This window comes from Tachysurus vachellii, chromosome 25 (genome assembly GCF_030014155.1).
Source record: "Tachysurus vachellii isolate PV-2020 chromosome 25, HZAU_Pvac_v1, whole genome shotgun sequence".
Lineage (NCBI taxonomy): Eukaryota > Metazoa > Chordata > Actinopteri > Siluriformes > Bagridae > Tachysurus > Tachysurus vachellii.
The window spans coordinates 5,508,577-5,532,100 of record NC_083484.1 but is presented as its reverse complement, the minus strand read 5'-3'; the positions used below and the strand labels follow the sequence as shown (position 1 = coordinate 5,532,100).

At 36.1% G+C, this 23,524-nt stretch overlaps 1 protein-coding gene across 1 annotated transcript; it reads left to right on the top strand.

The window, feature by feature from the left end:
• The first annotated feature begins 399 nt into the window (after window positions 1-399).
• Window positions 400-15,058, top strand: crispld1a (cysteine-rich secretory protein LCCL domain containing 1a). Its single transcript, XM_060861570.1, has 15 exons — window positions 400-571; window positions 1,141-1,433; window positions 5,876-5,994; window positions 6,276-6,408; window positions 6,552-6,667; window positions 7,054-7,154; window positions 7,772-7,903; window positions 8,575-8,635; window positions 9,519-9,585; window positions 10,267-10,397; window positions 10,484-10,527; window positions 10,625-10,697; window positions 10,874-10,949; window positions 12,101-12,234; window positions 12,926-15,058. The coding sequence occupies exons 2-15, from the start codon at window positions 1,197-1,199 to the stop codon at window positions 12,975-12,977; spliced, it is 1,476 nt and encodes a 491-aa protein (XP_060717553.1). The 5' UTR covers window positions 400-571; window positions 1,141-1,196; the 3' UTR covers window positions 12,978-15,058.
• Window positions 15,059-23,524: the final 8,466 nt, after the last annotated feature.

The following is a 23,524-nucleotide window of genomic DNA, read 5'->3' as shown; positions in this document are numbered from 1 at the left end:
TATTAATCAATGCTAATACTAATGAATGCTATGCTACACCTAAATCTAACCCGAAGTTTGAACTTAATAACCAACATTTTAATTTAAAATTAAAAAAACAACAACAAAACAAAACATGAGTTTCCCATAATGTCCAAATGTCCCCACAAGAATAGGAATAACTGACAACTGACCATATGAGGACATTTGGGCTCACAAAGATATTATAACCTGCATGCACACACACACACACACACACACACACACACACACACACAACCATTTCCAGGCTGGCTTTTTGTGCCGTTGGTCTAAGTCCTTCTAAACTCTGAATGGGTTGGATATAGAGGTGTGTTTTTCCTCGAGATATTCGACACCAGAAGCTGAATTCAGCATAAATCCAAACCTGGTGCAGAGCCTGGTGCATTAGTGAAGGAGACAGAGGAGACAGAAGAGAAGTTTATTCACATCACGGATATACAGTTTTAACACATTTGCTCTCAGGAAGCTTGTTAATCATACATTTGAGTCTCACATAGGAGTTGTATGAGCATGATTAACCTGCTGAAGAAGATCTGAGGATTTCCCATAGGTATGCATATGTTTTAATATTAATTTTAAAAAAGCAGCATTCAAATGCAAATGAAATTATTTTTTATGCTTGCTAAATCTGCGACATTTTCAAGAAATCAAATGATTGAAAATTTTATGTGTGACGTATTTTTTTTTAACTTTACTGTTCAAAATTTCTGCTGAAATTGCTCATTCATCAAGTTCCTTCTGGAGAAATTGGGGTGTGCTAATTGATTAGTTCACTGTGTAAAAGCTTGGTAGTTAGTTAATGGGATAATTGTAATATCAGAAACTGCACCGCACACTTTTTTTGTGGTGTACCTTGATTGCAGCCTAGCTCCATGTCAAAGTGCATTACTGAGACTAAGCTAATATTATTTTACCTGAATTCAAAAGCAAGTCAATTATCCTAATACAATATTTTTTTTCTCTCTAAGGAATCTATTATGCAAATGAAGAAAAGATTGTTAACTTTTCCTTAAATTCTAGACTGTAAACCTATCAGTCACAACTAATGCTGCTCTAAAAAGCTTCCATATTTCCACCCCTGGTGTCGATGTGCTCTAATCCTCCTCTTTTCTTCCACAGACACCGAGACACAGTTATCCAAAGTTCATCTCCTGAAGGTCAAAGGTCACATCATTATGAGTCGCACATGGCTAAGAGGACTTGCTCTGGTTTTTTTATCCCAGAGCGCTTTCTCCATGACTCTCTTTAATGCCACGGAGCTGAGCTCTCTCTTGGAAAAATATGCCGATGAAAGCGGAGCAAAACCCAGAGGGAAGCGGGCAATCAGTGGCATCGATAAACAGGCCATCCTGGACCTGCACAACAAACTCCGAGGTCAAGTTTATCCAACTGCATCCAATATGGAATACATGGTATGTAACTATAGCGTAAATGTCGATTTGTCTCCAGTACAGTGCCGTAATTACAGTAGTGTCTAACCGAGTCAGCGTCAGGTGTCACCGTTATTCTAGTGTTTTAGGATTAATCTGAGTGAACAGAAGGTAGTTCTAGTCAAATACAGGATTCTTTCAAGAGATGAAGTGAGAAAAAAAATCCTGGATGATCAGGATGTAGAAACACAACTCAGCACATTTCTTGTGACACTCAAGAAGCATAAAAAATTCCCCACATTTTTAAAGGACTCTACTTACGATGCTTTAATTTTGCGATCATTTTGCAAAGATCAATGAAACCTGCCTGTTTTGAGAAATTCAGCAATTAGGAAATGCCAGAATTTATGAGAATTTATGAAAAAAAACAACAAAGCCACATTCTCTCTGAAAACTTCACTCTATCAGTGTTGTGCCAGTTGTTGCTGTAGAACAAGAGCATCATTGTAATCATCATCATCATCATCATCATCATCATCATCATCATCATTTCACTGATCAATCAGAATCAAGATATCAACAGTGCTTCTGATAGAAAACCAGAAAACATACACTGGTAAAAGATTATTTAGACCCAGTTATGTCCATGCATCTTGAGTATGTTTATTATATCATATAGAAATCATCCACATTTAAATCTAGATACAACGTAATGTAATAATTGGTAAATAAATTATGACCATATCTTTATGAATCCATCTTTCCAAGTCATGTGTAACAAGGAAGATTGCTCTCTCTCACTCTCTCGAGTAAAAGTCAAACACCTTTTCAGGAAATCATGACATCATGACATCATACTTCCTGTCAGTGTTGCAGCGATGCTTTTAAGGAAATTGAAAACTGTACACGAGATCAGAGAACTAAAAGATCTCTTTCAAAGTTAACAAATCTTATAACTGAACAGGACGCTGTAATTAGTTATGCGTGATAGGATTCATATTAAAAGACATATCTGAAAGAGTCTAGTCCTATAGCACTGCAGGAAAAAAGAAGAAGAATGAGAGGAAGGAAAAAAACTGCTCAGCCAGCATGCCGACTGTGAGCTGTCTCCTATTACGGTTTCAAGTTGGTAGAAGAGACGGTGGATAAATTACGGTTAAGAGGAGGGTGGGGTGGGGGGAAAGGGAGGATAGAAAAAGAGAAAACAGAGAAAGAAGTATAAGGAGCAGATGATGGTGAGGAAGAGAGGAGGGAAAACAAAAGGGAAGGAGACTGTGGAGAGGACTGAAGCCTGACTGTGGTGAAACGGCTCATTTTGGCTGATATTACTGTCTGAGATTGGTTTGTTTATTTTTCAATGGGTTCTTTTATGTGCTGCCATTTCTCCACTGTTTACATTTATAAAGCCTCATTAAAGCAGTGGGAGACCGACCACACACACACACACACACACACACACACACACACACACACACACACACTTGTATTACTATCCTTGTGAGGACCTTCCACTCACCTTCCATGTAATTCCTACATCTCATCTAATCCTACGTTTAACCCCAGTAAACAAAGGAGGAGTACTTTTGAGTGAGAATGATCATTTTGACAAAAACAAAACAAAACACAACAAGCAAGCAAACAGTATTAGTCACAGGAACCAACCAAATGTCCCTACAACACTAAAAGTGTTAGATATTGTAGTCTTGTGTGGACATTTATACCCCACGGATACTTAGGCACCCCCACACACACATATTGGTTTCACTACTTACTTGTATTACTTGCTCTATAGGGACATTTGCCTTCCCTGTTCCTTTTCACACATAATCACTCAACCTCACTGGCCAGCTGAACACTGGAAAAACATCCCCTACTTTTTCCATGCTACCGAGTTACAGAAGTTTTTGAGATGCTTTTCTGTTCACCACGGTTGCACAGAGTGCTTATTTGACTTACCACAGCCTTCTGGTCTTCTTTGACTGGTCTGGCTATCGTCCTCTGTGCATTCCTTGGAATACTCTGAAATAACCAAACCAAACTTGGCACTAATAACCAAGGCAAGCCTCTGAGTCCGTATTCCATTCCATTTTGATGTCTAATGTAGAGAAGATCCTGATCTGTATCTCCATACAGTGAACCACTGAGGCAGAGAGAGAGAGAGAGAGAGAGAGAGAGAGAGAGAGAGAGAGAGAGAGAGAGAAAGATTGATTTTATGATTGATGATACATAGATCTAATCCTTACGTGGTCGTATTTCTAGAAAGTACTTTACATTGTCTGGTTCTTTTCACACATTTTCATTTGTGCCATATACACACTTGTTATTTTCCTCACACACTCATGCCCTCACTTTCCTCTTTTACTATTTCTTCTACCCCCCTGCAAGAGGAAATGAGCTCCTGCAGGTTCATGGGAATTGTTTGTACTTTCTTGGAATGTGACCAGATGAGAAAAACACTCGATGCAAATGAGGTGTTAAATGAAATAAACACTAGTGTGTCAGTGAGTGTGAGAAGGGCCTTGTTTTCTTTACAGAGCGGTCAGCATTTGGAGGGTGTTTCCTGTTCAGGAGGTTTTAAAAACAGAATAGTTTTACTGGTCTGAATACAATATTGAATCTGATTGCCAAATGTATAGCCCTCGATGTGGTATCTAAACCTAAAGTCATAAAAATAAATAAATAAATAAATAAATAAATAAAAATTAATTTAGAAAGAATTGTCTGAATCAATAAACAGACTGTACTGTTTATACTATACTATACGGTTTATTTTACTATACGGTTTATTTTCCAGGTCTCTGGAATATTAGGAATCACACCTTGATCATTTATCTGCATAAACAAAAAACTCCATAAAAATACTTCATATTAATGTAGCAGGCTAAAAAACAGCACTTAAGCTCCCCCTACTGCTGCAGTCTAGTTTAATGTTTATCCCATTAGAGTTGCTATGTTGTAGTTTAGTGCTAAAATATTAGTTTGCTACAGTTCTCTAATCCCTTCCTCAGGCTTAGAACATATTCAAAGTCTCTCCTTATAAACATGTTATTAATACATACTACGTGGTAGCCTAGTGGTTAAGGTGTAGCACTAACAATTGGAAAGTTGGGAGTTTAAATCCCTGGTCCACCAATTTGGCACTGCTGGGCCCCTGGGCAAGGCCCTTAACACTTAATTGCTCAGTTGTTTAAAAATGAGATAAAACGTACTGTAAGTTGTTCTGAATAAGGGCTTCTGCCAAATGCCGTAAATGGAATAAATGAGAAAATGAAAGTGAGATTCATACAAAATCCAGGAGATATAATCAATGGCACAACAAACAATTTATGAATTTGTACAGTGCAGTAAGATGTTGGTTGGGATTATAAATGATTTTTTATACATAATGAATATGAATAGACTTGTGTTCAGCGCTCTGTCTCCCTTAACATTGCTCTGCTGCTATGGAGGTTACTCAGCAGTCGCCAATTTATTTATGGTTCATCCGCGTTATTCAATTATTAATAACCTCATTTGGAGAGGGGCCTTTACAAACCACCACACATCCCATTTCCAGGTGTCAAGCACAGAATTAATGCCTCATGCAGCTCGTTTCGGAAAAAAAGCTGCTATTTTAGGCAAAGTTATTGGTTCCGATTTGCAATTGGTCTGGTGCTTTGGGACATCCAGCAAGGCCAAAAGTGTGAATTGTGAAAGAACTAGCTCGTTGTGTGCAAGCGAATATTGTATGAATGTATGAGAGATGAATTAAACTAAACGATCCCCAGCATAATTACAGTTCCTTCCTGTTTATTTCCAAAAAATTTAATAAAAATAAAATAAAATAAGGTCAGCTGATTAAAGGAAAACTTTCATTCCCGAATGGCCCAGGAGAGGAACACAAGACTTACCTGCCAAGCAGAACCTGTGCCGACAGAACATGGGGAAAGGTGGGTGGAAGCCACATATGGTGTGCATTAGAGACTGGAAAGAGTGATTGGCCCTCTCAAAAAGAAAAGAAAAGAAAAGAAAAGCAAGCTAAGCTCTAAAGTGAGGCAGACAGTGCATTGAGTACGGGTTTTAAAACAAGCCGTAGGTTTTTGTTTCACTATTTATTTCATGCTCATTGAATTCCTTCGTGATCTATATTACTCCTGCTAGCACCTTAAGGATGTTAAATTATTTTAGCATCCTGTGTAGTTGCCTAAGGAGCCAGTGTGAAACACTAATGACAACATTTTGAGTTAGCAACCCAGTGCATTAGCACATTGGTTATTTATCAAGTTAGTTAATCAGCACATTATCTAGGTATGAATCAAGGTATATAGTTAGCACAATAAATATGTATCAAGCCAATTAATTAATTTCATATCTAGTTTGAAATCAAGCTAGTAATTTAGCACCCTGGTTGGCAATTGAGCTATGATGGTTAGCACTCTGAAATAGCTAGAATGTTAAAAAGTCCAGTTTTAAGGAAATGAGGGTGAAAATGTGTACATTTTCAGGTCTGGGATAGTGAATTGGAGAGATCTGCTGAGGAATGGGCTGAGACATGTTTATGGGAACATGGACCACAAGGTTTGCTTAATTACATCGGCCAGAACCTAGGAGTTCACTGGGGAAGGTATGTGTATCTCTCTCTCACTCTCTCTCTCTCTCTCTCTCTCTCTCTCTCTCTCTCTGTCTCTCTCTTCGTCTGTCTCTCCCTTGCTGTGTCTTTTTCTCTTATGTCTTGCACAAAGGTATCACATGCATAGCTGTTAGTAATACATGGGTTACTAACCATACAAATGAAGGAAAACCTCCATTATATTCCCTCAATCGTCTTTTCCTGACACACCTACTGTCGTTAATTCTTATGTCATGTGTGTCATGTTCTTATGTCATGTGTGTCTTTTCCTGCAGGTATCGCCCTCCTACATCTCATGTTCAGGCATGGTACGATGAAGTTAAAGATTATTCCTTCCCATATCCTCAAGAATGTAATCCTTATTGTCCGTTCAGATGTACAGGGCCGGTGTGTACTCACTACACACAGGTATCTGAAAATCTTTATTATTCATGAAGCCTGATCCAATGGATTGGATTTTTTCCTTTCAGAATGCAGTGTGCTGTTGTGTAGTGTTTAGTGTATGCGTGATCATTGTTTAACCTCATTGAATTTTTGGATTATTTGTGCAGCTTGTTTGGGCAACCAGCAGCCGGATCGGTTGTGCTGTTAACGTGTGCTATGATATGAACGTCTGGGGACAAATCTGGACAAAGGCTGTTTATTTGGTCTGCAATTATTCACCAAAGTAGGTGGATTTCTAAGATATTTATTATTAATATCTGGACCATATAATACGCTAAAAGAATGGGAATGGACTGATTTTAGTGAGTAAAGCTTACAATTAGGCCACATTTAGCCTAAATGTCATACAAACGTTAGATGTAATTGATGACCTTTTCATCATTTGGGCAAAAATTCCGAATGCCAATGCCTTTAAAATGCCAACTGGATTATAAAATATTCAGCCCAATTGTATCTCAGCAGCCCTTCCCATTCCAGGGCTCCTGACAACAGATAGATCTCCCAGGATAAAAAACAAATCACAGTTTTATTTTGAAAATGTTCTTAACGCACACGTAATAATAAAAAGTTAAAGGTGGGTGTAAGTGACTGGGTGTGTGACTTGTGCAGGGGGAACTGGTGGGGAAGTGCTCCATATAAACATGGTACACCGTGCTCAGCCTGTCCACCCAGCTATGGAGGAGTATGTAAAGACAATCTGTGCTACAAAGGTACGATATCACAGCATCCCATCAAACATCAATACTGTAAGGACCAAAAAAAGTTTGACTGAACTTTTGGAACTAATGCACACTTTTCTTTGCTGGTGATTATTATTATTCAAAACTATTTAAAAAAATCTAATATGAATATCCCGTGACCCGAGATAGTTCGGATAAGCGGTAGAAAATGAATGAATGAATGAATGAAAACTATTTAAAAAAATCTAATATGAATATCCCGTGACCCGAGATAGTTCAGATAAGCGGTGGAAAATGAATGAATGAATGAATGAATGAATGAATAATTTTAATATTTTTTCATTGAAAGTACACGGTAATATTTAGGCTCCTATCACACTGTATTAAACATTAGAAATGCAGAAATTGCCTCAACTCGGACAGATTTGCGTTAAAAATGCTTTGGCTCAGGGTGGTTAGGAGCACTGCTAGGATTTAATCCTTTAAATTTGAAGTTAGCAGAGAAGCTTAGCCACTAAACCATCACTGTTATACTTTCAGCCCACACTGTTTTGTATTTTCGTATTAAAGAATTCTGGATTCTTAACTAATAACATACTGCACACAGATTTCCAGATCTGACTCTAGGTGTTTCATTTGATTTCTAGAAGACAATCAATACTATTACGAGGAGACCGAGGAAGACAACATCATCGAACCCGAAGCTCCGATCACCACAAGACGCCCTGACACACACACTCACACACACAGCGTCACCGTTGTGAGCACCGAACAGATGTGTAAGCATGTTTTGTCTTGAAATGGATGTATGATTGTGGTTCATAGAAAAAAAATCGTTAGAATAATACAAAAATCCCTCCCATTTTTGTCTGGAGCTACCCACATGACATGCCCCCTCAGTCCTTGGCCCAAACCATTGGGCTTTCTGAAAATGTTTACTTTACATAACAACCTTCATTTGCCCGGATTTGCAATTCATGAAATTATGATCTCATCCGTATATTTACCTATCTTGATAGTTTTCCAGCTCCTTTCTGACATTGCTTTAAAATTTATGTTGACAGTGATAGTGATCACAAATATGAAAGAAAGTAAACTGCCAGGGTTTATATATATTACACATTTTCTTAATGTTTAGCAGGTGGGGGTCTGCAATTTCTCTTACTTCTCTACACATTGTCAAACACATATGGTATATAATATTGTGAGCCTGAGTCAGGAATGCAGGATTGGTTTTCTCCTTGCTGAGAGCTCCTTGCTGAGAGGGTTTGCTCGTGGGTAGTTTAAGGTTTTGCGGGATTTAAACGATTTCCTGAAACCCAAGTAGATGAACTCGCAGTACCAGAAATTCCTTCAGAAAGCATCAGTAGAAAAGTACAAAATGCAAAGTGAAGAATGTGCATTGACATGCAAAACTTTGCTGTGCTGGATCTCTTTTTTTTTTTTGCAGCACAACTTGTAACATGTGACACGAAACTTCGAGACCAGTGTAAAGGCACGACGTGTAACAGGTACAAACGGTAGCAAAGATAGATTATATACTTCTCAGCACTACCAAGAGCTGATTTTGTTTTTCACTTTCTCAACACTAAAAGTTTTTAGTAAATTACTCAAACTAACCAATCACCATTGAGTGATAGTGGGATGTGGTAGCTCAGTGGTTAAGGTGTTAGACTACTGATCGGAAGGTTATTGGTTCGAATCCCAGGTCCACCAAGTTGCCACTGCAGGGCCCCTGAGCAAGGCCCTTAACCCTCAATTGCTCAGGTGTATAAACTGAAATAATAAAAAAAATGGATAAGAGTGTCTGCTAAATGCTGTAAATGTAAATAGTAAGATTATCATTAGACATTACTGTATAGAGTATCAGTGTAGAAGAGTCAAATTGGTCAGTACTCAGTGTTGAAATGATGTCCAGTGGCCAAGCGGCCACTGTTGGGTCTTTGAGCAAGGCCCTTAGTCCTCCCTGCTCCAGGGGTGCTGTATCATAGATGCATAGATGCCCCTGCACTCCGACCCCAACCTCTTCAGCTGAGATATGCGAAGAAAAGAATTCCACTGTTAATGTATATGTGATGATGACAATAAAGGCTTCCATGCCCCCCAATAGGCATCTTGGGATAGACACTGGATAAGGTTTATGATTACAGCATCAGTTTTTTAGATAGTAATCTACAGTCAGATTATCCACTGAAGTAGATAGAAAACTTCAGCATCACTATTTTGTGGTCATCTTAAACATATCCATTTCACACCATCTACAAGAGCCCATAAGATTTCAGTCTCAGAAGAAATTATAAATTGTATTAGAATTTAATTACTAGTTTAAATAGAAGGTTTTTGGTAGTGCACTCAATTTTTAGACAACAATATTGAATGTTGTTCTTTGTGCAGGTATGAATGTCCAGCTGGATGTTTGGGCAGGTCTGCAAAAGTGATCGGAACAGTGTATTATGAAATGGTAAGCACTTTCTTTTTCTTGTACAGTATAAACCTTAGCAGCATTTGCACACAGATGAAACACACCCATTCCAATATTTATGGGAAACACACCCATGCTTGCGCTTTTACACAACAGTTCCATAAAGAAGAAATGAACACAGAGTAAGTGACATCTTGGACACAATATGGTCAAATGTTTTGTTTATATTTTTGGATCCCACGCTTTACGAATGCTAGCACGTCAGCTAGCTGGCCAGATCACAGTGATTTGTGCATTTATTTAAAGATACTTTTAGTCATATGACCATTCCTTCTTCCTTTTAAATTTCACCTAACTAAAGTCTATTGATGCTGCTGCTAATATGACTTCAGTAAGTTCTTCGAAATAGGAAATGCAAATTTATGTGGCAAAAACAAAAGAGCTGATTTATATACAAAAAAAATGTCCCTATGCACTTATATTAAATATTAGCTCAGGAAGTGGATTGGAAATAACTCTTGTAGAAATTATATGGAATTATACCATGATGGTGAAAAAAAGCATGCCCCATATTTCTATTGCTTTTATAACTAAAAGAATTTGTACTATAAACCGTATGCGTACAAAAATGCTTTCAGTGCATTTGTCGTATTCATTGCATTTGTCGAAATCTTAAGATTTCATCCCAGTACTCGTCTACAGTAGCATCATCTTTTGCAGCATTCTAGCATCTGCCGATCCGCCCTTCATTACGGAGTGATTGATAACAACGGAGGCTGGTTGGATGTCACGAGAAAGGGCAGGCAGGAGTTTTTCATCAAATCATACAAAAACGGAGTTCAGTCTCTTGGGTCAGTCGATCAAACAACAACTAATATTGTAAAATTGTTACTCTGGTGATTATTGTAGTGTAAAGTAATGATTGTGCTGTTTATAGGAAATATTACAGCGCCAACGCCTTCGTCGTGTCCAAAGTGTCCAGTAAGTCTGAGAAGAACAAATATGCTATGTATGTATGCTGTGTAAACAGATTATAAATAATGTAGCACTGATTATTTATTTTGTCTGTTTGATGCAGTACAAGTTATTAACTGTGAGACTACAGTGTCTACGTTGTGCCCATTTGAAAGCCCAGTTAAACACTGTCCCAGGTAATGAGCCCAGTTTTACATTATCATTAGGTCTCACTGCGATTCTAATCATATCATAATAGCAATTTACTAAAGCAGTACACTGTGTAATTAAATCTTCTACTTATGATGCTTTATAAGAAGATTTGAAAAGGTCAAGGGATTTAAAAACTCACACGTTAATATATGCATTATAGAATTTACTGTCCGCATAACTGTCTGCAAGAACATCCTCATGTCTCCAGAGTTATTGGGACCAGAATGTATTCAGATGTAAGTATTGAACTTTATTGTACATTCATGAAGTTAACCACTCATCTAATCATATGGCAGCGGAGTAATACACACTTCAAGAGCTTCAGTTAATGTTCACAACAAATATCAGATGTGGTCTCTGTAACTTTAAATGTAGCATGTTTTTTAGTATCAAATGTGTTGGTTTAACCCTTGTATGATGTTCGGGTCTGTGGGACCCATATTCATAAACATCCATATTTTTGAAAATCTTTGCTTCCTTGTAAATTTGTTGATTTTTTTCCCACTCATAACTTGATTAAATTTGATTTCCTTTTTTTTATTACATTTTAGTAAAAAACAACAAAAAACGAGTAGAAATAAACCTCATACAAACATCATGCAAGGGTTAATGTATTCAATGTTAGAGATTTAAGCACTACGTACGTCGCTCTGGATAAGGGCGTCTGCCAAATGTTGTAAATGTAAATGTAAATGTTAAGTATTTCAGAAAATGCTAAGTTGCTAAACTTTGTATATTTTGGAAATGGGCAGTTTTCCAGCTGAACCCCCCACTCTAACATCCACACCTTTGCCATGTAACTGCTACTCAGTTTATTACAGTATGTGGTCCTTGTTGACTTCCTATTTTCTCTCAATTAAATCACCTTTACCTGATTCAACTCATAAGAAAAGCAAAGTAGTGTTTCAGTTAGTAAAGACTTAACATACCAAGTGTACAGTAAAATACCAACAGCATCATGGGATTTCTGTTGTTGTAGGCGTGAGTGTGAATGGTAAATATTGTCTTTCTGACAACTTCTAAAAATAAGTGGATTTTTCGGATTGTTTTAGGCAAACTCAAATCCACTATGAGTTCAAGTTTATAAGCAAGTTAATACTTTGCTTTATTACAGTGCATTTATTGTAACTTATAAGTTTACGTATCTGTTCTTTTAAATGTACAGTAAATTACTAGTAAATTACTGTACATTTAATAAATGTAATTATAACAGTGAATAAAAATTGTACAGTGTAAATAAACACCCTTTCTATCACTTATGCCAAATCATTTATACTAACTAGTAGCTAATGTTTAAATGAAACTGAAAGTATTAGCTTAATGTTTATTTCATTTTCTTTCTTTTTTTTTTCTGTCTTGCATTACTGTTTTCTCTTTTGATCTTCAGAAATCCAGTATCTGCAGATCAGCCATTCACGCCGGCGTGATAAAGAACGAACAGGGCGGCTACATTGACGTGATGCCAGTGGAAAACAGGCTGTACTACTACGGCTCCTATCAAAACAACGTTTTGTCCGAGAGGTACACAAAAACCACACAAGACCATTTCTAAATCTGTACAGATTCCCACGAGAGCTTTACAGTTCAAGTTCAGAGATATTCTTACGATTTTTTGTTCAGATTGCAAAGCTAATGTTGAACATCAAACATAATCAGCACACAGGAACATAATTTAGGCTTTTACTGTACCATGAGAGGCAGGGTACAAGCCTGTGAAATGACTGCAAAGCTGATTAGGAATAAAAACCGTACCAGTCACATTCAAATATAAAACAACAGATTATAGAATGGTCCAGAAGTCTGCATGCACCTCCAGGCACTGATTTTATTTCATCAGACAATTTTTTAGCAGCTTATTCTAATTATTTTCATTGATTTTGCATTGGAACAGAGATTGAACAACTAAAGCTTTGTTGATAGTTAAACACTGTATATAGCTATCACAATAAAATTCTAACACTTAAAACTAGAAGACTATTTAAAAAATAAGGATATACTTTTGAAACATTGCAAATTCTTCAAGCCCTGAGTGTTCACTTTCATACAAGTCATTATACACCACTTGTGGAGTGACATCTTAAATAATTTAAACACTACAACCTGAAAACAGGTGGTAATTCCATTTTTTGGTTATTAGTAATAAAAGGTTAAATGCTTAATTAAACTGAATTGTTCAATTGTTCTAAAATGCATTATACTCCGTGTCTTGCAGTATGCAGAACCCTCCAGGAGGTAAAGCTTTCCGTGTGTTTGCAGTCATTTGAAAGCATCCCAAACCTGAGTCCCCTTTTTGTTCACACAAGTGATTACTGAGCTAAGTACAGTTAGAAGGTGGAGAAGAACCAGGAGATCTGTACATATTTGCTATATTTTCTTCTGTTTGTTTTGCGGATGTTATATGCAATGTTTTGTCTTTGTGATGTTTTCATCTTGAATTTGTAGCATTTTAGAGGACAATACAACGTATATAATATCCAAATGTCCAAAGTCTGTGTGCATTACTACAATGCTTTTCTCATTTAGCTTGACACCTGAAAGCAGAACATTTAGAATTTTAACATATTCATATTCAATTTCACACAGTTTAACTGCAATGACATTTTTTTAATAATAGTAATATTCGATAACTATCAATTGTCATATATAAGTGTGTGAAGTACTTAGTAGTGCACTCAGACTTTTGGACCCAACTTTATATAACATCGAGTCATGGAAAGCATTATTTGGCTTACTGGAGTTTAATTCTTACCCACACTGAGAAAATGAGACATGAAAAGGAAATCCATCTATAACCGAGCAGTATGTTGGACATGTTGGATAACCGATTTAGAGATGCAGGTTGATAAGATGGATATAAGGTGGATGCAGGTGGATAAGATGAAGTTTAATGTCCAGGTTTCCATGTTTAACAAAAGAAAAAAAAAAAAAAAAAAAAAAAACCCAGAACAACACAAAGTACATGACTTTGCACCTAAAATATTCTGAGCAACAGAAAATGCTTTTTGAAAGAAAAAAAAGTCAGTTTTATTTTAAATGACAGTTTTATCAACATCAAATTAAGATATAGTTTAAAATGTGTATTAATAGGATAATATATGTAGCATAAGAATGGAAAAAAATCTAAATAAACAGCCTACAGTTGTATCATTTATATTTGAACTGTTTGGCTTAATTTATCAGACTGGGTTTATTACTTAGCTGCCATCCTAGTAAAGTTCCTTGGGTAAAAGTATCAACAGTTAAATTTACTCTGTTCTATTTTTAAGAGTATAAGTAAAGGACCAAACTAGCCAATATTAATAATCCAGTCTTTCATTTTTAACTTTTCAGAATGAATGCTAATATGGCCTTGAAAAATATTTACAAAAATTTTTTTTTCTTTTTTTTTTTTTGCTTTTTTGATTGATTTGATCAGACTGCCTTTGCTCAATAATAAGCAAAGTTCTGCACAGTTTCATTATAATTTGATGTGAATTTCATTTGAAATTATAGCAGCTAAGCAAAAGAAATTTTAGGGAAAACAATTTAGAAGTTATTTTAATGGTCAAAATGAATTGTAAGCAATAAATAGCATGTTGTTTTTCCTCTTGTAGATTTACTTGAGGTTTCATTAATAATACTTGAACAAAGTATAAATTTATACTAGCACTTAATTCCAGTAATAAAATAAAGTAATTATGAAAAATAAATAATTCAAGTCCACCCTCGTTCAGTTGACCCTTTCAAAGGCACTGTTTAAACAACATAAAGAAAATGAGATACTTGCAGATGAAAACTATGAACAATATATATTTTTTTACTTCATAGTCTCTTAGCATATTTGATATTGCTATGAAATAGCACTATAGCTTTGTGTCTGTACATTACTCAAAATACGTAATTTAGCAGGAATTATACAAATAGCAGGAAAGTGACACAGGATGTAATAAGAGCCTCGGTTAGAAAAGATATCTATTTCCATATTAACATCTCTCTACATTGTGCTCTTAACTCTCAACTCTGCATATTAATTACGAATATATAATAATATCTGTTTATACTGTTTCAATATGCACTCCAGTCTTCAGTCATTTTGAACTTCTGCCTTTGTAAAAGGAAATCAGAGCTACCTGATGAGTCAATAGTCTCAATCCGTTAGATTGTACTATGGAGGATGTCAGCTGTGACGTCCCCCAATTATGGCACATGTTTAGTTCTCAAAAAAATGTTTTGAAGTTTTTGTATTTTTGTCATTATGTATTTTTATATCAATACAGCTGCTAAGTACTTTTTTCTTTATACCTGAGGTATTGTAAATTAGAATAATGTTTATATTCCTGCAGAGCAGGAAACTATATTTCAATAATTTCCGTAACAATTTTTTTTTTTTTTTTTGGAATATTGTATCATTAAACATCATTAAACATGTAAATATTCTGTTTCTATAATTGCACATGAGTTAGAAATATAATTTATCATAGTAGGTATAAATCAATACTGTTAGTGTTTAGGCTCGATGCTGTTAATGTATACAGTATTTTCGTATTTGACATTGTTTTCAGAACAAGGCTTTATTAATCCAAACTATATATTGTGTATCTGAGTTTTTTTGTCCGTTTACAATTTACGAGAGTAACTCCTGGAGAAACAATTAGGCTAAATTGCAGCATATATTATTTCACACAGCATTTCACATCATATCATATATATTACACAGCAGTTGAATTTTGTTCATTTAATTTTGCACTATTAAGCATTTTCAACTGTCCTAGAATATTTCAGAGTGGGTTCAATCCCGTATCTACACTAGAGAGGTTATACACAGATCAGCTATAAGATTTAAACCATTAACAGGTGAAGTGAATAACACCGATTATCTTTTTACAGTGTGACCTATCAAGGGGTAGGATATAATAGGCAGTAAGTGAAGTCAGTTCTAGAAGTTGATGTGTCAGAAGAAGGAAAAAAGGGCAAGCGTAAGGCAACTGACTGATCAGAGTGGTGAGTATCCACCAAAGTGGTCCAAGGAAGAACAAACTGTATGACAGAATCATGGTCACCCAAGGCTTATTGATGCTGGATGCTAAATGTGATAGAACGGTATAAGAAACACCCATGCTATAGGGGTCAGAGCTGTTTTGACAGCACAAGGGGGTCCAACACAATACTCAGCGTTAGGCAGGTGGTTAAAATGTTATGGCTAATTGGTGTATATGCAAGAGAAAGTATTGAATGCAGTATAATATAATAACTCTTGAGAGAAATGTCTTAAGCCTATTTCTGTTCTTCAACAATAAAGAACAACCATACAAGGATTTGAACATTAATTAATAACAACAATATTCTTGATAAATTGATAAAGCTGTGACTGCAGTATTGATATTAAAAGCAAGTCATTTGCATACTTAACATCAACACCATGACGAAGAATGAGCTTTCAGATGTAGGATGGAAGTGTGTGTGTGTGTGCGTGTGTGTGTGTGTGTGTATTGTACAGTTACATACGTAAGCATGCCACATGAAAGCTGGGTTGTTTCCATGACTTGGGTGCACTGTATGAAATAACCGTTTTTATTTCTGCTGCACTTGCACTATCCAAACCACGGCCACCATTTTTAATTTTAGGTTATAAATAAATAAGTGTGTCTTTATTCCTTTGCTGTGTTTACCATAGCGTTTAGACATTAGGCTGTTTGTGAGCTGAAATATTAGATTTGCTACATGTACAGTAATGTCTGCTGTCCTCCTCCTGTCTTTATTTTGGCATCAGAGTTTAAAGTGTTGCTGACAGGAAAAAAGATTTTTCCCTCGTTCGGTTAAAAATATGACATGCTCTGTCAATATATTTTATGTGGACAGAGGAACCACTTTTAAAAGATTTGCCAAATGAGTCATGAAGCATTCTGGATATTCCGGCGCTTTATGATCGTTTAGCTTTAGTTGAGGTAAGACACACATATTTTTAAATATCCTTTAATTACCATGGGCATTTCTCACCTGGCCTTATATCCACAAGAAAGAAATAACAGAAGGAACAACTAACTGTGTGAATGGGTTGATGTTGTTTTCTGCTAACACAGTGGATTAGCATGAAACATTCATCATAATAAACTTAAGCTAACACCAATATTTTTGGTTTTTCTAGTTTAGCATGATGTTTTGTGATTCATTTTGATGGCTCTTTAATAAATTCCACCAGTGAGCATATTATGAAGGTTATAGTCTGATTTCTAATGCTGATGATAATATATACAGTCAGTAATAGCACTAGCTAGCTGGCTAAAATGAGCTAAAATTGATGATTTTCAAAACAGTTGTAAATGTGTCTAAGCTAACCTTACAGGATTTGTTTACCTGGATTTTAAAGTCATGGACATAAATGCTTCTGATCTTCATTGCTAACACTAGCTTGCTAGTGGATATTAGCTTAACTGGCAAAAGAACAACACTAGAACTATTGACAATAGAATTATTGTCAAATGTAAGCACACAAATAAATGACTATGGCTCATTTTCTAGTAAATATTTGGTCATTTTTACACTCAGCAGTAGAAACAGCCCTTCGCTAAGGTAATTTCATTGTATTTGATGGCATAATAAAACTGTGAAAGCGTATGCATATATAACTTGCCATACATACTTATGGGACATATATGTATCAACATTAAGCATGAGTATGTATGTATGTAAAGTCATGAAAAATGCATGAAGTCTTGCTAATGTGTGACTGTGTCTGTAATATTATATGGATTATATGTCCAACAGGTGGCAGTCTTTCTCCAGACACGCATCCACTCTGCTCTATGAACACACTGTACCTTGCAGTAACTGGTCGTTTTATTAGTGCTTGATCACTTTATGTATAAATGATGACTTATTTTATACACTGTAGAGGTGAAGTAATATCCGTCATCCTTTGTAGCTCGGTCAAAGGGAAATATCTGAGTCCAGTGAGGTTATAATTGCTTCCACAACATTATCTTAAACAGATGTGGGTGAAAATAAGCAGCACTGGCACAAAGGATCTAAACAAAACACACAATGCTTGCTTTCATTGGAAGAAATTAAGATTTCAGTGAAACAAAGATTACATTGAAATAAAAACCGATGTCTCAAGAAAGTGCCGCAAATGCTGCACTGTGCATCATGAAGAAAGGATTCATGGAGGGAAAATGCAATAGATAATTAAAATAAATATAAGATTCATGTATTAAAAATTGTAATGAAATTAAATCTTTAATTATAATTGTAGTTACATATAAAACAAAAAAGTATAAATTATATTTAAAAAAAAACAATTATTATTATGTAATAATGATTATCTAATATTAGTATTAGTATTATTATGAATAATAATAAATAAATGATTATAAACTCTTAATAATATTATAACACAATGCAATGTTCTACACACTGTGTATTGGGGTTTTTTAAGGTTGGTATCTGTGCTTGTGAAAGAGATAAAAGCTGTGTCTCAAGTCACATATTTCTTTACATTTTGTAAATGATATCTGAGTGTATATAACTGTGCAGTGTGCTCAGTCTGAAAAAACAAAAGATAAAAATTATATATTTGGTTTACAGTTGAAGCAATGGACATATTTTACCCTTGTGGTTCATGTTCACTTTCCACTACAATTGACTAATAGCTTACAGATGCCTGGATGCCAGCAATTTGCTCGATGAGGGAGTCATGAGCTGGATCGATGATGCGTAAAGCTCCTCCTACTTCCACACTGTGGGTGGGGCTTAAGGGGAGAAGCTGGTACATATATGGTACTGTATATACACCATGCAGCAGCAGAAGGTGGCACTGGCATCACATCGGACAACATCAGCGCCCATAGAGCACAACGCACACAGAATATATTATTAGGAGGCAAATCTATTTAACAGCATGCCAGACTGAACAAATAGTTTTTTCCTAGTTCCTTTCCTTTCCTTTAAAATTGGTGTCTGAGAAAAAAACAGGAAGGCTATTGAATAGTTGAATTTTTCTAGGAATAAGCTCTGCCCTCTCTGAAGTCTTCATTATTCTAGATACCAACAATGAACCTACACCTTGTGACTGGCAAACCATAGACCAAAAATTTATTTAGTTACTGTGGTGCAAGACAATTCAGTTCTTTACTGAGAGCTAGAGTATTGTGGATAAGATAGAACTTTCTGGTTCTAGTAAGAGCTTTGCCAACATTGTGGCTGCTTTACTGTGGACTAACTGATTGTTTGTTCATCTACTAGAAAATCCAAACAGCCAAACATTACAGTAAGTGTTAAATGTCACCCAGTACTCGTGACACAAAGTCCAGCGGCTTTTTTGTTGTTCTACAGGATCCCAGTACTAGTTGACACATCTAAGTATATCTGTATCATGTGGTACATAAACGATCAGTAAAACAGACATATATACTGGGTTTGTACAAGATGCTGAATTTGTCTATATTTTTGCACATGAAGTAAAAAACGTGCATGATAACCAGTAGCATTGACAACCTTTGCAGGATTAAAAGCAAATATATTTTTTTGTGGGTTTTTTTTTTGGCTCAACTGCTTTTTTTATGTTTTTCAATGTGCACACAATAGGTAGTTATGGATAACAAATAATACTATCACATTGTGTATACAGTATATGTATGTATACAGAGAAATGTCTAAAATTCTTCATGTGAACGCAATATGTGACCTAATATAATAGCTTTTAAAAGACGTAAAAAAAATCCTAAAAGCCTGTGTAATAGTGCATTGATAAAATAAGCCTCTGAAGTCTCTGCAGTTAATAAAAACAATATTTTGGATGTATATTATTCAAGACCCTACTGGACAGGACAATTGGCCTGTATAATCAGCACTACTGCTCAATTACACATGCTGTCATCAGAGGCTGATTATTTTTCTGCATGAAACTGAACCGAAACACTCAGATGTGTTTCAAGTCTTGCTGAAATGAACTTTTGAAGGATTTACTGCAGCAGTAACACAAGCTTGCCAACATCTGTCAGCATCTCCATGTGGTCATGAGTACAATCTGATAGCTTGCACTTGCTTTCTGTCAAACAGATGTGCAAAACTCACTCACTGTGTAGAAACATTTCTCTCGCTTCTATGACATTTTTATGTGAAGCAGAAAAGCGAAGTTAATCTCCGTCCCATTCCTTCTATCTTATATTTACTTTCCCACCTGTATGTGAACACCTGCTATCGACAGGATCTCTGAGCACGTAAAGACATTTTGGGTGGCTGATTCAACTTTATGTTGTATTTCTATCACATATAAAGATGTAGCCTGGGAGAACAATACAAAACAATTTTATGTTGTCGACACAAAATCAGAATCAAAAGCTACGTCCAACACACATCTTACACAACACATCACAACAGCATCCTAATATTGCACCTAAAGGGTAAACAGAAGGCTTAGTTGTAATTTACATAACAGCGGAGGTAGAAGCAGCTGGATGGAGTTCAGTCTGCATTAAACGGAACAGAGCAATTTTGATATATAATAAATTATAGGCATGACGTATATTAATTACAATATTAATAGATAATATATTTACAAAATAGCAATAAATTATAGTGTTTTTTGAAGAAAATCTGATTCAAATTTGCAACTGTTTTCCTATCAGGGGAAACAAGATGATATTATAAGAGTTCTCACAGAAACACACTAGTTGTTTTTCCATTTATGTATTTCTATTTAATATGTTTAACATTGACCTGCCATTACTTTTCTTCAACCTACGGATTTTCCTTAAGTGGGAATTCCAGCCTTAATTTAACCCTTGTATGTTGTTCGTATTTTTGTTACTCAGCCAGTGTTCGTGGGTCTGGTGGACCTGCTGCATTTTTGGGTTTTTAATTCAACACAAACAAAAATTTGATGTTAAAATACTCTACAGATGTTTACTTCATCCAAATTACAAGCCATATAAACAGCATATATGGTTAATATTTGCTCTTTACCTTTATTACATCACATTTTGTAATTAAAGTGCTACTCGTTTTTTGTTGTTTTTTAATAAAATTTAATAAAAAAAGAAAATCAAATTTAATCAAGTTATGAGTGGGAAAAAATCAACAAATTTACAAAGAAGCAACGTTTTTCAAAACTGTTGATGTTTATGAATATGGGTCCCACAGACCCGAACATCATACAAGGGTTAAATATGTTGATCTAGTTTATTTTTTCACTGCATTGCAGATGATTTTTTTTTATTTTAAGTCAGTGCTGACATAAAAGCAGGTGGATGGAAACTCACTGCTGCACCTGAGATTAGTGGAAAAATGCTTGGCAGGATATAGTGACAGTATATTTACCCTTTGAGCAGGTGCAGATCCAGTGTGCGTGTGTGTTTGGCAGAACAGACACAGGATGTTAACCCACTGCCTTTTCCACCCTCCATTGAAACAAAGGATTTATGTTTTAAATTTTCTCCAGGGATTAGGACTTTAGGTAACATCTACAAGTTAATTTATGAGCTTGTTTTCCCAGACTCCAATAGTGTTCACGATGGAACTAGTTTGTGACCGTTCCCAGGCCATCTCTTTAGATTTATAGAGCAAATGTAGGTGTACAGCTGACTTATTTTCAGATTTGTATTGTGTTCAGATAAGGATTGCTAGAAAAAAAAATTCAGTTCATAATCAGTTTCCTTCATCAATAGCAGCACCTTATTGTACACCAGGCTGTACACCTGAACAAATAAAACTTGGTACTGTATAAAACCAGACTAACCAAACCTGATGATTGCCTTTTGAGATTGCAATTGTTCCTCATTCTACAAGTAGAATTTAACAATGGCCATTTTAATTGACTTGGATGACAGACATAATGGAACACTGGACTTTGACTTAGACTTGGAAAGAGATGCGGGTGTTGGAAAACAAGACAGCACTGTTATGAGGCTGTTAGCAGGACTCAATATCAGAGAAGAAGACTCCGTGTCTCAGGTACCTAAAAGACCGACAGATTTTCAAAGTCAAAAAATACAGAACTGGCAAGAAGATGGTCAGAGCAAGAGGGCAACAGAGTGAGAGGTAAGTAAAATAATACAAGTTTGTCTTTGTCAAGTATTGCTGGTATACAGTAGGACTCCACTATTTGTTAAGTCCAGCAGGAAAAGAACAAAGGTGATGGCACAAGATATGGCTAGAGAGGTGGATTATAAGAAAGGTGGATGTTTGTATATAATGATGGAGGCCAAAAATTGAAGAGTAGGCTGAGTGTCAATCCAAGCAATGATGCATGCCAAAGATTGATCCCAAATCCAACAGCTCTCCAAAAGTTTTCAACTAGTCAGAAGACCATCCATTGCACCAAAAGAAACACAAAGATTAGGGAGCATTATAAAGTACGGTGATAAGAAAGAGTGTACTTCCTAATATGCCAACATGGACAGTAAATCATCATACCCAAATGATGAGAGGATTATCAATTGGTTTGAACATGTACAGATGTTGAAAAGGGTGGGGGAAGATCTAGGACAGAGACTCAGCAACACCAGACTCATGACCATAACGTGTGTTTCAAGATATGGCCACCTAGGTGTGTTCTGGATCATACATGGAGATAATGGTAGGATAAAAACTGAGACCCACCTTGATGTTGAAAAGTTTTTCAAGATAGCTCTTGCATTGCTAGCTCCATTCTGGCCAACCTGACCATAGTTTCACCCGTTGTTACTTTTCCTGCCAGGCTGATAACGGTCAGACAAGAGTGGCAGTACTGGATAAACTGGCTACTGTGAAAAACGCAGACCACACACCTTGAAATTATGGGTCTTGCCCCTTGGAGCGACCCCTACATACTCAGACACTCTCATGTGAGTGAAAAAGCTCAATCTATGCACTAATAATGAGTGTTGTCTGCTCTTGTCTGGAACCTTCCACCCTTGAATATATAGCCTTACAAATACCCCTGCAGTCCTGAACAGAATGAAGTACAAATGCGTATGCAACCATACTTGTATTACGGAGTCACTCAGGTCACTCAGGGTCCTTTTATAGACTTCTCTTATTGGATCAGGGTAACAACTTGAAGACATGAGAGGTATTGGGACACTGAGCAAATAGAAATAGGCTATGACCAAACTGGGAGAGGGATTTTAATGGATTTTACTCTGATGGACTTTAACAATCCTCCAAAAAAATAATAAAATAAGTGACTTGCAGGCTCTAACTCAGGCTTTCCTGAATTACAGGAAAGTCACAATAAGGTTTTTTTGAAAGACATCATATACAATAAGTAGTTACCGAACATCTCCTTGGGACCATTTCCCATCTTTCCCCTGGTGGTGTTCTCCTTTTTTAACATTTACATGATAATTGCCATTTCCAGCTTGTATGATGGTCTGTTTGTGTTTGGCTGTTGTTCAGATGTTGATGATGTTGATGGTATTCGTGTATTCGTGATTTTCAAATCATTATAATCGAGGTATTCCCCTAGCCAGAGCAGCTTGGTAGTCGTTAATATTAATAAATCCTAAGAATAAAGAAGGAAACAGAGCAGAAACTCCAGAAATCATCTACAGCATCCTGAACACAGGCTTTGTTCAAAAAGAATTGGCTCAATAAGCTAGTGGTTGCTTAATAAAACTCAGCCGTCATCCTGTTTTTGATAAAGACATGACAATGCTCAATGGGAAGTCTTCTACGTCTTCAAGACATACAAGCTGGTACTCAAGCGGGTACTCTGTTAAAATAATTACTTTCACATTTGTCCCCCGCTGTGAAGCACGATTTAAATTGTAATAAACAAAGGTGGTGTGTTTTTGTGTTCAGTACTGACAAAAGAAACAAGGTCATATGTTTAAGCAAAAGAAAAAGACTGGCT

Coding starts and splice junctions, on each gene's coding strand:
- crispld1a (XM_060861570.1), top strand. CDS start 1,197: ATGAGTCGCACATGGCTAAGAGGACTTGCTCTGGTTTTTTTATCCCAG. Junction 8,636..9,518: donor AAAGGCACGACGTGTAACAG/GTACAAACGGTA, acceptor TTCTTTGTGCAG/GTATGAATGTCCAGCTGGAT. Junction 10,528..10,624: donor CGTCGTGTCCAAAGTGTCCA/GTAAGTCTGAGA, acceptor TGTTTGATGCAG/TACAAGTTATTAACTGTGAG.